Here is a 13,451-nt window from a genome sequence, read left to right as displayed (position 1 = left end):
TATCATTCACATATCCTTTCTTTATTAGTTAACATACATCATTTAATCATGCATCTTACCTTTGCTGAGCTTGCTTGAGCGACACATGGCATTCTTGAACTGGCATCTTCTTTCTTTTCTTACTTAAACCCCATTCTCTGTTCGAGTTTAAGCATGTAGGATGCTTAAATCTCTCGAACTTTGCTCTGATACCAACTTGTAAGGCCTTGTTACCGGTGCCTCACATTTAGATGTTGGATTTACTCATCAACATAGTTCAAATCATCAGAGTTAATAAAAACAAACGCGGAATATAAAAACTTTCGTAAACATTATATTAATCCATAACTTGTCTTAGAATAAACACATTGTCCTTCAAAATAACATAATATTAAACATAAACGCCTTCTGATGCCAGCCACTTATTCAATGCCACGTGCTCCCCTCAAGCGAGCTGTCTCATTCTACTCACCTGCGTGCATACTAAAAGTCAGCTACGCTGAGTGAGTTCTAGTTAATAACATAGCATAGTCTACATACATCCATACATACTTCCATTCATACTTTCATAAACCAAATTCTACTTTACTCTATTCTATTCTGCCTCGGATAGGGTCCGGTCCCTTTTTCTGCCTTGGATATTATTAGGGTCCAGTCCCTTTTTTTGCCTCGGAAGTTATCAGGGTCCGGTCCCTTTTTCTGCCTCGAGGTTATTAAAGGGATCGGTCCCTTTTCTGCCTTGGATATTATTAGGGTCCAGTCCATTTTCTACCTTTATATCTCTTACATTCAGTCATAACATACATGCATATCATTCATAGCTTATACATAACATTATATCTTGACAGCACGTGCAATATCCAAAGATCGTTCACGTACCGACAAGCCATCATTCATACCTTTCACATAATCACATAAGACATACACTTATCACTTAGAATAACTGTATTAACAATCACATCGAGTATGCACACAGCCCCGAAAACATAACACGTAAATGGGGCTAGAAACTCACCTGATTGCGGTTACGTTCACCGTTAATAGTAATCCCTTTCTTGAGTTGTGCACGGCTAACTGTATAATATTTACATGTATCATTTAACTATTACTACTCATAACGTATTTCTATCTTTATATAACGGACAACGAACGGGGGTCCTGGGGCAGCGCCCCTGGCAGCGGGGTTCTAGGGGCGGCAGCCCCTAGAAGGGTCCAAGGGGCAGAGCCCCTGGCTGGGGTCGAGCTGCCAGGTCAGCTTGGAAAAATTTTATCTCCATTAACCATCTTAACACATTTTTCATTAAGATTTTAATTTATTTCTAAGTTGGGCTAGCATTTTATGGGCTTAATTAATCAGTCCAACTGTTCATCTGGGCCCACCAAACCAAACAGAGATCTGACCGAGAACTCTTTGGCAGAGAACTCTTGGCCGAGAACGCTGGGTTGACCGAGAACCTTGGTTTGACCGAAAACCTTGGTTTGACCGAAAACCCATGTTTTCGGTTGAGAACGCCATGGCCGAAAACCACATGGTCGAGAACCATGTAGACCGAGAACACCATGGCCGAAAACCCTCAGACCAGCTCCTCATTCCACTTTTATGAATTTTACTTTGCTCAGTTATTGATCTAAGGTTCAAATCATGAACTTTTAACCTCCTATCATCATCATTCATAATCGTTGCACCCCCGTCAATATACTATCATCTAGATCTATCCCGTTTTGGGCATAAAGCTTGGACCTTTATACATTTAAAACGTTCTAGGCTAGATCTAGGGTTCCTTTATGAACCGTATATAACCATATGTCTATTAACTCCGTTTTAATCATCAAGTTTGCATTTTTATGATGTATCTAGAACAAATCTAGTCTATGTTCAATTTTCATGGCTAACCGTTCATAAAAACGTAACCTTTAAGCTCAAGAACATACCTTATGTCGATTTCTAGGCTACGGCTAGTTTGGTTACAAGCTTGGATCTTGTAGCTTGCTTGAATATAGACGATGGATCGAAGACCTTGGCTCGTTTGATTATTGGATCACACTTCTCTCTTGCGGCCAAAAAGGAAAGTGTTGTGTGTGTTATGGAGGTGTAGGGAGAATAAGATGGAAAATATGGATGGAAATGGAAAGGATTAGGGTTTAAGGGGTATTTATACTCCCTTAAGCCCATGGACCTAAGGCCCATCTTTCCTTTTTAGTCCATGATTATTTCCATTTAATCTAGCCTACTTATCTTTCCCCCAATTAATATTATTTTATTTACCATCTTAAGTAAACTTGTCCATCATAGGAGATAATAATATAAAAATATTATTTATTGAAATTTTGGGATGTTACACTATTTTGGATCGTAACTATATTAAAACAACCTATCAACCCCTGCATTAACATTTTTAACAAAATATGCAAAGATTAAAAAAAATTAATCAGGTTATAATTATTTAGTTAAAAAAACAACCATATCAATTACTATCTCTCAAAGTTCAAACATCCCTATCAACTTTATTATGAAATAGATAAAAATCTTTCATCTCTAACAAATTATGTTTTAAATCTAAATGTTCCATTAACTAAACTAACCATATTATTTAAGTGAAAGATCCAAACCGACCAAATTTCTATAGTAACCAAAAGTAACGATAAAGGTTCGAACTTCCATGCGGGCCAATTCAACACCGAACTTTTGAGAGTCAACAGGCCGGCCCCTATGGACAACAAGTCCTTCATTCTTTGACCATTCTTTTTGATTTCTTACATTAATTTCTTTTTAGTTAAATGCTTACATTAATTATTAGTAATTTAATTTCTTTTTGATTTATTTAATTGTTAAGAAAATTAGAGAAGTACAAGATATATTTGGAAACAAAGGTAATGTACCAATAGAGAAGGGGCATGTGGAGGCAATCTCATTTGTTTTAATAGTATAGTAAGATGAGATAATTTAGTAAGTTTTTGAAGTATAATAATAATAGATAATTAATATCATAATTACATTAATAACTACAAAAATATAAAAGTCAATATCATTGATTTATAATTTAAATACATTAATAAGTTACAAAAATATAAAAGTCAGTATCATTAATTTAAAATTTTTTCTGAATATATGGAAATTATAAGTATGAAAGTGAATGACATGGATGCATATATGGATAGTCTAGGAGGATGACATGTAGATAACACAAAGGCTTAAACCGTATTTAAAACCATTTGTAAGAATCCATATATTTTTAAACAGTTTAAAGTAATTTAATTCAAATAATGATTTCTCTCTTGATTAAGAAACCGAAAAGGAATGAGCCAAAATTTATAAGGGAGTCAAAATATAATACAAATTCAACCATTATTTCCTATAGAACGTAGAATTCAATGTAAATTAATAAATCGTTGAACAATGATCATAAGTATGAAGTTAATGATTTTCATTTTAAAATAACTACCATTTTAATTTATTTTTGAATTATTTAACTGAAAATCATATTTTCGAATTATTAGCTTATTTAACCATTTATTAGGATATTGAAAGGACAATAATTTAAACCGTTATTGACAACTAACATGCTATTATTACGTCATAAGCACATGCTTAAATAGCCTTTATAAAAAAATTATGTTTACAAAATTTGAAAAAGCATTTTACTATCTAAATACACGTATAAAAACATAAAATTTTAGGTTTTTAAAAAATCGGAACGGGTAAGGTTTCGGTTTTAAAAATTGACGAATGTCACCATTTATAAAATCATACAATAAGAACATGAATAATCAATTATCAATTTTATCAATTATCTCATATAACTAACAAACGGGTCATAAAATATTCGGATTAAATGAGTCATGAATTATAAGACATAATAAAGGGGTGCATTCAATAAGATGTCTTTTTTAATTTAATATAGAATTATTTTAATAGTAAGAAATTTTAAAATTACAAGTTATTTATGGAAAATCCAATAATATAATTAATAGAAATTAATAAAATGAGTTGTTTAATATTTTATTTTATTTTAGAATTATTTTATTGTCAAGAAAAAGAAAGAAGTGGTTGATATAAATGAAAAGATTAGGAATAGACCAATAGAAAAAGGGCATGTGGACACAAAGTCTATTCTTTTAATATATATATAGATGAAGAAAAATAGAGAAGTTGTTTATATAAATGAAATGAATTAAAAATGACCCATAAAAAGATGTCATGTGAACTTAAACTAAATTCTTTCAATAGTATAAGTAGATTGGTCCTTTCCTTATTGAGTTGCTACTGCTTTACTCAATTATTATTTTTGGTACTAGTATATTGACTTTACTTTATCAATTTGTTAAAAAATCTAAGATTTCTTTTATTTTGTTTGATAGATTATTAGCAAAGCATATACCATTTTAGTTCATCCATAATTAATTGGACATATTTTATTTCTTTCCAGCGAAAAACGTGACAGTGGTATGTAATCGTCCTCTAATATTTTTCCTTATATTTCGTTTTTCATATTTTGTTGATATATTAAAGTTTTATTTGTTATTTATATTATGTATATTAAATTTTAAAGGGTGGTGTGTAAGAAATCAGTATACACTTTTATGTATTTTTATTGGCATGCAAAATGGTTGGTTGACCCGACCTATTTTTTTACCGATTCATGTTGTGTCCATCCTAACAAAAATTCATGAATCCATCATTGTAGATAAGGATATGTTGTTTAGTTAAACATACTCAATACAAGTCTATAGGTCTGTGTCACCAAGGTAATCTTATCAAGTCAGTAATAATAATTGAAACTAGTGCTTCTATTTTACTAGTTTTTTAGTTTATTTAATTTAAAAAATATTCAGATTTTTAAATTTGATTACTATTTTACTTTATTTTTTTTAAACTGATAAATGCCGTTTACATATTAAGAAATATATATAGATACTCTATAACCTAAACAATTGTTATTTTGTATCGCTAAAAGATTTATTATTACATAGTGAACCATAACAAAATATACATTACAATCCTTTGATAAAAAGTTTATTGTTCTATCAGAGTGGTTATTCATTTGTAGTGATGTTCAACTTAATTTTGTTAATTTATATGAAATTTAGTTTGATTATCCTTTTTTTAAGTATGACCCGGCTCGAACCCGATCGAAAAACTGATTATATAGCGATAGCCAAATGACTCTAAAAAATGTGCGCCCCTCATGAAAAAAACTTTATTGGTCTGTCAGGTACAATTAATACCAAAATGTAACTATTGTACCAAAAAAGCTAAGAAAAAAAATTGTTTGTGTTAAAATTGAAAATTTGATCAAACCACATGACAAAAACCGTATTGACCTCTAACTCAGAAGTGTCTAGTTTACCTAATTTAGTTTTTAGGTGTTTTGAGCTTCTGTTAACTATAAAAGGTTTATTGGCTTAGGCAAGCCAATTTGGCAAGGACCAACCGTGAAGTGTTAGGGGAAGGGGGTGTAGTCGGTAACGGTAAATCGGGTACCAATATCGATAGTCAATATTACCATCGCTGTTAAGTACCTAATGCCCAATTCGGGAACCCTTTTCATGTACTAGTACCCCATTATTTTGAGGAAAAGAGAGATGGGATGTGAGTTTGTGTGTGTGGAGAGGAGAGAGAGAGAGACTTAGGATGCTTGAGTGGAGTGATCACTTTTGTTTAAGTGGTTTTAGGATAGTTTATGATGAAATAACATGGCATTATGGGATTGATTGGGAAAGGTGGTACCTTGAGCGAGCGGTACCACTCTTGCCCTTAGATGCTGGTATTAACATAAACCCCATGATTTTAATTAGATCACATACCCAGTTTTCTAAGAATACAATTGAAGCAAATTATTTTTATATTTGTTTTCATTTTTCTTCTATTTTCAACCTTGTCACAGGGAGAGAACGAACACTTGAGGATTCACCTCGACGACATTAAACATGCAACCAGTAATTTTTCAGAGACATCCAAGATTGCATATGGCGGTTACTTTTCTTTGTATCGTGTTCAACTCGACCATTTTGATATAGAATATCCCATCTATGGAACTATAAAACGCATCCATCCTGAACAACACACGTACATAGAAGAAAATTTTTATAAAGAAATTGAAGTGCTTACGAGCGTGAAGCATCCCAACATAGTCACACTACTTGGATTTTGTGTTGAAGATTCTGAGATGATCTCTCTCATTGACGACCTTTCTAACGGTCCCATTGTAGATTGTTTGAAAGAAGCCAATCAGTACAAGCGTGTTTTGACTTGGGAAAAACGTTTGAAAATCTGCATTGATATTGCACATGCGTTGAATTATCTTCACTCTGAGATGAACGACAAGAAGATGATAATAAACCGTTATGTAAGTAGCCACCACATTGGGCTGGACACGAATTTGGAGCCAAAGATTATTGAGTTTGGGTTCTCTGTATACCTTCCTCGAAATCTACCAGATGAAGCTCACTATCTAGATAAAGCTATTGGCTTAAAGTACTTCATCGATCCAGAATATGTGACGTGGGGTAGGTTAAAAAGAGAATCTGATGTTTATAGTTTTGGAGTGCTTCTGTTTTAAATTCTATGTGGGAGGGCAGCCAATGATGCGGTTTACCTTAAGAAGAATGTCGAAGGGTTGGCACATGTTGCAATACAAGGTTACAAGACACGAACGCTAGAGAACATGATAGATCCTATAATAAAGACGGAAACTAGTGAAAACAACTTTGTTCTAATTAGAGGACCCAATAAGAATTCATTATACACATTTTTTAACATTGCATATGAATGTCTAAAAGAAAAACAAGACCAGCGCCCATCAATGAAAGTCGTTCTCCAGGAACTTGAGAAGCATTATCTCTTCAAGTAAGTCAATGTTTTAGATTATTGAATCGCAATTTTTCAATAATGTGTAGTCTTTCAATACGGTATTTAACAATTTATTGTTTTCCATTACCATGCACCAATTTATATAAGACCATTTTATTAATCAACAATTTACTTTTATCTTTCTCATGACTGACAGATAAACAGCAAGAACAATCCCACAATTTCACTTAAAGATATAGAAGTAGCCACAAATAACTTCAGTGATTGCATTGGCGGAGGAGGGTTTGGGAATGCCTACAAAGGAAACCTTAAATATGGTGATGGATTTAAAACCATTGTTGCAAAGCGATTGGATAAGAGTTCTGATCAAGGGGAACCACAATTCTTAAATGAGATCCTAATTCTTTTAGAGTATAAGCACGAACATGTCATTGGTCTTATAGGCTATTGCGATGAACAAGATGAAAAAATCATTGTTTATGAGTATGCACCCCGAGGGAGTCTTGATAGGTATTTAAGTAATTCTGATCTTACGTGGGTGCAACGACTTAATATATGCATTGACGTTGCAAGTGATTTGGAATTTTTTTCATGGAGGAGTTGGGAAACAAGCAAATTACATAGGGACATCAAAAGTGAAAATATTCTACTAACTGATGAATGGCAAGCAAAACTTGCTGATTTTGGGCTTTCCCTAATAAGTTCAATAACTGAGGAATCAGACTACGTCATCAATCGTGCTTGTGGCACACCAGGATACGTTGACCCGGTTAACTTGAATTTAAGATTTCTAACCAGAGAATCTGATATATATTCATTTGGTGTGGTTTTATTTGAGATTTTGCGCGGGAAATCTACTTTTGCAATCAAAAAACGTGAGGGTCACCATCTAGCAGACTTTGTTGAAACCAAATTTAAAGAAGGAAAACTTGAGGACGTGGTGTTCGAGCAAATAAGGGAACATATTGGGCCGAAATCGCTAACTACATTTCAAAGGATTGCCTACCAATGCCTATGTCATGAAAGAGAAAAACGACCCACAGCAAAAAAAAGTTTTAAGAGAACTTAAAATTGCACTGGAATTTCTAGTAAGTAATTATCATATTGTACAACCAGAACTCTAACTTCTTTGTTTTCATTTACTGACATAATAATTAAATTATTAGTGGTAACTTTTTTAATACCTTCTAGTCTTCTAGATGTTTTAGTGTACTGTTTTAATTATATATATATATATATATATATATATATATATATATTATGACAATACTGTTGGTTTTATTGTCAAGTTTTGACTATTTATAAAAAAAAATTAATAATAACATAATAAATACTCTTGGTGTATTAAACTCTATTGTGTGTAACAGAACATAGAATCAACAATCCCTAAGTGTGCCCCCTTACAAATCCCTCTTGAAGACGTTGTAAATGCCACCAGCAACTTTCATCATGATAACATCATCGGACATGATGCATTCGGACCAATATACAAAGGACGACTCTTGCGGTCTGGGAACTTGATCAATATTACTGCACGGAGGTTAGACCGTCAACATGGCCTAGGAGACTTGGAGTTCTGGACTGAAGTTACGGTGCTTTCTGATCTCAAGCATGCAAATCTAGTCTCTATTATTGGGTTTTGCGATCAAGAAGACGAGAAGGTCATCATTGCCACACAAGCGGTCAACGGAAGTCTTGGCATGTATCTAAACAACCCGAGCCTCACATGGGTGCAGAGATTGAGGATATCCGTAGGCGTGGCTCGTGCTTTAAGTTACCTCCGAGACAATGAGGGACGTGATTATTATTTTATACATCGTTCCATCAACAGCTCCACAGTCTTATTAGACGAGAACTGGGAAGCCAAGTTATCCTATTTTGAATATTCCATCAAACAATATTATAAGGACCAGGTCCGCTTTTGCGAACCTATAGGGTCTACGTGGTATATGGACCCGTCAGTTGGAAAGACAGGAGGTGTGACCCACAAGTCAGACATCTACTCATTCGGTGTTGTTTTGTTTGAAATACTGAGCGGGCGGGTAGCATATACTAAGACCGGGTCTTTATTTCAAACTCAGTTGGCCAAATATACTAAGACAGGAGGTGTGACCCACAAGTCAGACATCTACTCATTCGGTGTTGTTTTGTTTGAATACCTTAGGGCTTAGACTTAACTTATTTAGGTCGCATACCATAATGGTATTTCCCTTACATATATTATTATTATTATAATTATTATTAGCTTTTATATAGCTGTTAAACTGTGATCTTATTATTAATATTATTATATTAGTAGTAGTTTGTATATAACTGTTAAACTTTGATTTCCTTTATTTTGCTTCATACACATGTACTTAGAGCCGAGGGTCTCTCTGGAAGCCACCTCTTCATTCCTTTGGATGGAGGTACGGTGTGCCTACATCCCACCCTCCCCAGACCCTACTTATAGCTTTGCTGTCGGTGGGATTTTACTGGGCATGATTGATTGATATATTCAGTTGGCCAAATATTATTATGAAAAGGGATGGCTTGATAGTATAGTCCTTCCTGATCTAAAAGATCAAGTATCCACACAATCCCTTCGCATATACTCAAATGTAGCATATTCTTGCGTAAAGGAGGAGCCAGAACGCCGCCCAGATATAGGCTATATTGTTGCTGAACTTGAGAAAGCGTTATCTGTTCAAGTAAGTCCATGTTTTAAAGTATTGTAAGCTTCAAGTTTTTCTTTATCACAGTTTAATTCCTAATTTAAATGCATTAATATAAACGAAACGTTAGCTTATGACATTCTCTAATCCCCTTTTTAATTTCTGTCTTATTGTTCCAGTTGAATTCAGAGGCTAATTCTGATGATATGGTGGACTACAGTAGTCTTTCTGATTATGACTCTCTAAATATCCAGATTTGCGAATCTGGAAATTTAGAAAGTCATAATGAGGAAATTATGTTACCTGACCACACCAATGAATAATCCGTCGAAACATGATTCAAACTCCATGTCGCTCACGTGATTCGCTTGCCATGCATCAGATTCAGTTCCTATTTTTTAGTAGTATGATTTTGAATAAATGCCGTTGGCATATTTGTTATTGTTGTATAAAGGAATTAGCCGTTTGCACCTTTACTCTTTCCATTTGGTATTTCTATTTAAGAGGCGTGATTGCTCTCTAGTTATGTACGTTCTTCTGAAATCATAATCAAAAAGTGAATCTTTGGCTGTCATTTGCTTTGTATAATTGTATTCCTAATATACTGTTGTTCATAGACCGACATAATCTGGCTGGTTCTGGTTGTTCTTAGTTTGCTATGCTAAAAAGCTTTAAAGTGATGTATCAAGTGTTGCAAGTTGGCCATGTAGATTCAGGAAAGTCAAGATTATTAGGAAAGCGGATATTGATTGATTTGTATAAAGAATTTTTTTTCACGTGGTTTAAGGGACCCCTTTATATTGTAGGTAGTTTGCTTAATTGTTAGTGTAGTCACTAGTGGAGTCGGGGCTGGCTTCGAGTAGGAGAAATTTTTTTTTGAGCAAAGGCTAAAAATATTTTTTAGGTCATTTTTTAACCTTAAGTAAAAGGAGCATTTTGTTGGGTTTAAATAATTTAATTTTAAGTGGGCTTACTTGGTTATGAACTTAAGTTGTGTAAAAATTTTTTATATAAAAATAAACTTAAAAATGTCTCAAATAAAACTAGAACTCACAACCTCTTGGTTAGATGACATACCTCTTTGCCACTAGACTAAGCTTGTGGTTATATAATTGTGTTGAAACATTGATTATACATATTTTTTTCATAAAAATACATTTAATTTAAAAAAAAATTCGGGCCTAGCGGGGTGTCGGTCGTCGACTACCCTGCCACACCCTTTGGCCGGCCTTGGGTGAGCCACATAGTGCCCACCGGGTTCGGCCAAACCCCGTCTTTTTAATTATATATATAACCTATTATATCGAATTAACGAGTGAACGTAGTATCATCTTAAAAGGATATTCAAACCCATTAATTATGGAAAAACAATAAGTAATCTCTATTTTTTTTATAAAATATAAAGTTTTAAAATAACTATAAGAGTAAACTGCGGTTTTGTCCATGTGGTTTGTCCAAATCTGTGGTTTTAGTTCAATAGTTTCAAATTTGTGTTTTTCGTCCATGTGGTTTCATTTCCCCTGCAATAAATCCGAATTCACTAACTCCGTTAAGTTTGGTCGTTAAACTCATCAGTGTGCCCTTCACGTGAGAGACAACTTTGTCCCTTTTCTTCCCAAATAAACCACAGTCCTAATTCACAAGCCCTTCATGTGAAGGGTTGGGGTGTAACTTGGTGGGGGGTGGGGAGGACAAAATTGTCCCTCACGTGAAGGACACGCTAATGAGTTTAATGACCAGACTTAAGGAGATTAGTGAATTCGGATTTAATTGCAAGCGAAATGAAACCACATGGACGAAAATCACAAATTTAAAACTATTTAACTAAAACCGTAGATTTGGACAAAACCACAACGACGAAAACCACTGTTCACTCTAACTATAAAATTACTAATAAACATTATAAATGAACCAACAATAACTCATATATATATATATTAAAAAAAACCCAAAATTATTCATAAATGGACCAATAATAACCCGTTAACATTTTTAAACATGATTTCTAAATAAAAATTAAATAAAAGTCGCGATTGAAAAGGAGTTTTTTCAAGTTGTGATTGAAGACGTTATGAATCGTTTTCAAAAACATGAAAGCACGTAGAGAGCAATTGTAATATATAATATCTTTTTTATTCAATATAACTTTGTTTATTTATTAAATGTTGATGATTTGCTTTTTTTTATGATAATAATATTAAATTTTATCAATCTAACTTACTTGACTTGACTCATCCGGGTCCAAAAGTTTAACGCTGAAAAAAATCTAGCACATGTTCAAATATGTCATCCATATTTTATTTTCTTTAATTCTTTTGGTTTCTATTTGTGTAAGGTAAGTCTAGACCACAATAAATTTTAGGTTCAATATTAAATATAAACTAAAATTGATAAATGCCCATTACTTTTTTCATTTTCATAATTTTTATTTATAGAATATACCGCATGAGTTTAATTTTTATTAGAACTCGTGTAAATAGTTATCTCATTTTCTTTTATATATTTAAAGAAAAAGACTTTTTGAAATCAAAAAGGATAGGATAGCTTCACGATTCCTTTAAATATTTAAATTTAAATTATTTTGCTACTATGCTTTTGTTTTATTTATTGTCGTATTATTTATTTTTTATATATGAGTTAATGAATTTATAATTTAGAGGCTCATTCTTTACCCGAGTTCTTGAATTTTTGAGGATTTTCAGAGATAGTCCTATGATTTTGATTTTGAGTTTTAAAGATTCATTATGATTAATCCTACACCAATTCTCTCACGTTAGGGTCGTGTTCTTGGATCTACTCTTAACCCATAAGAAGTTTAATGTTTTAATCTCACTTATTATATGACTCAACTGTATGGGCTTTCTTTCGAACACCAGAGAATTTCTCACTTCAAAAGGCACCAAATTGCCGTGAGACAAACCGTGTGAAATGCCTTGGCTTCTTGGGATAGCAAAGATGAATACTTATAAAGTTCCAACAAATCAGGAGTCGAAAAGGCATAAATTAGCGGGACCTTACAACAATAAGCAATGATACTTCACACCTATTGGACAAATTGACATGATAGAAATATATGGTCTGCTGTTTCTAGCTCGTCTTCGCAATTTAGACGCACGGCTGATGGAACCAGAATATTCCTTTTAGCCAACATAATAAAGAGGGAATGCGCCTTATATCCGCTCGCCACACTAATATACCCACCTTCTTAGGCATAATATTTCGGGTTTATTACATACACCATATGGTGTTTCTAAAACACCCACCCAATCCGTCACATATTGGGCAATCAGTGGCAGATTGGTGGGGTGTTTTTGAAAAATGTGTTTTTTGTTTTTGTTTTTTTTTTTGTCTTTTGTTGTCTTTTCTTTTGTTTTTTATTTTTATTTCTTCATTTTGTTTGTTTTGTTTATTTGTTAGTCGAGTGAACCATTTTCTGATCGGTTTTAAAGTTATAATGAAACAACAATTTTAAAATTGAAAACGAACAAAATAAACATAACGAGATTTATATAATAATAATAATAATTACATAACGATTTCTGTTTGTTTTGTTTTTTGTTAGTCAAGTATAACCATTTTCTTATCAGTTTTAAAGTTACAGCGAAACAACAATTTTAAAATTGAAAACGAACAAAATAAACAGAACAAGATTTATATAATAATTAATAATTAATACATGACGAGTTCGAAAAGTGGGACACGAGTTCGGAAAAAAGAAACAACATACAAAAACAAATCTAAAATGCAGCACCACTCGCGTCGTCATCGCCTGACGTGCTGCCCTCCTCGTCGAAACGTGGCGATGGTGTTGTGTACCGGTCACCATGCTACTGGGCAGACATAAATCCAACCACCCAGGTCATCTGACTTCGGAGCTGTGACACTCCATGCTCTAGTCTCCATAGCCGGGAGTCAGTGGCCGCATTCAAACGCACGACTCGATATGTACGCGGAACGTGCTACGGCACCTGATGCGGTGGCTGTTATGAACACGATAAATTAACGTT

General features: G+C 33.5%; 1 protein-coding gene across 1 annotated transcript in view; it reads left to right on the top strand.

Moving 5' to 3' along the window:
* The window catches only part of LOC143634030 (uncharacterized), a 35,514-nt gene extending 25,747 nt beyond the window's left edge, over positions 1 to 9,767 (top strand). Inside the window, exons 5-11 of the mRNA XM_077102217.1 lie at positions 5,865 to 6,486; positions 6,559 to 6,826; positions 6,877 to 6,888; positions 6,995 to 7,730; positions 8,158 to 8,832; positions 9,292 to 9,480; positions 9,624 to 9,767. Coding sequence (XP_076958332.1) covers positions 5,865 to 6,486; positions 6,559 to 6,826; positions 6,877 to 6,888; positions 6,995 to 7,730; positions 8,158 to 8,832; positions 9,292 to 9,480; positions 9,624 to 9,767 — 2,646 coding nt within the window. The remainder of the gene's footprint in view (positions 1 to 5,864; positions 6,487 to 6,558; positions 6,827 to 6,876; positions 6,889 to 6,994; positions 7,731 to 8,157; positions 8,833 to 9,291; positions 9,481 to 9,623) is intronic.
* The last annotated feature ends 3,684 nt before the right edge of the window (positions 9,768 to 13,451 follow it).

Source organism: Bidens hawaiensis, unplaced genomic scaffold (genome assembly GCF_021521415.1).
Source record: "Bidens hawaiensis isolate Kalapana, Puna unplaced genomic scaffold, B.hawaiensis_p1.1 tig00006968_1, whole genome shotgun sequence".
Taxonomy (NCBI): Eukaryota; Viridiplantae; Streptophyta; class Magnoliopsida; order Asterales; family Asteraceae; genus Bidens; species Bidens hawaiensis.
The sequence above is the reverse complement of the archived record's forward strand: the minus strand, read 5'-3'. Positions and strand labels throughout refer to the sequence as shown.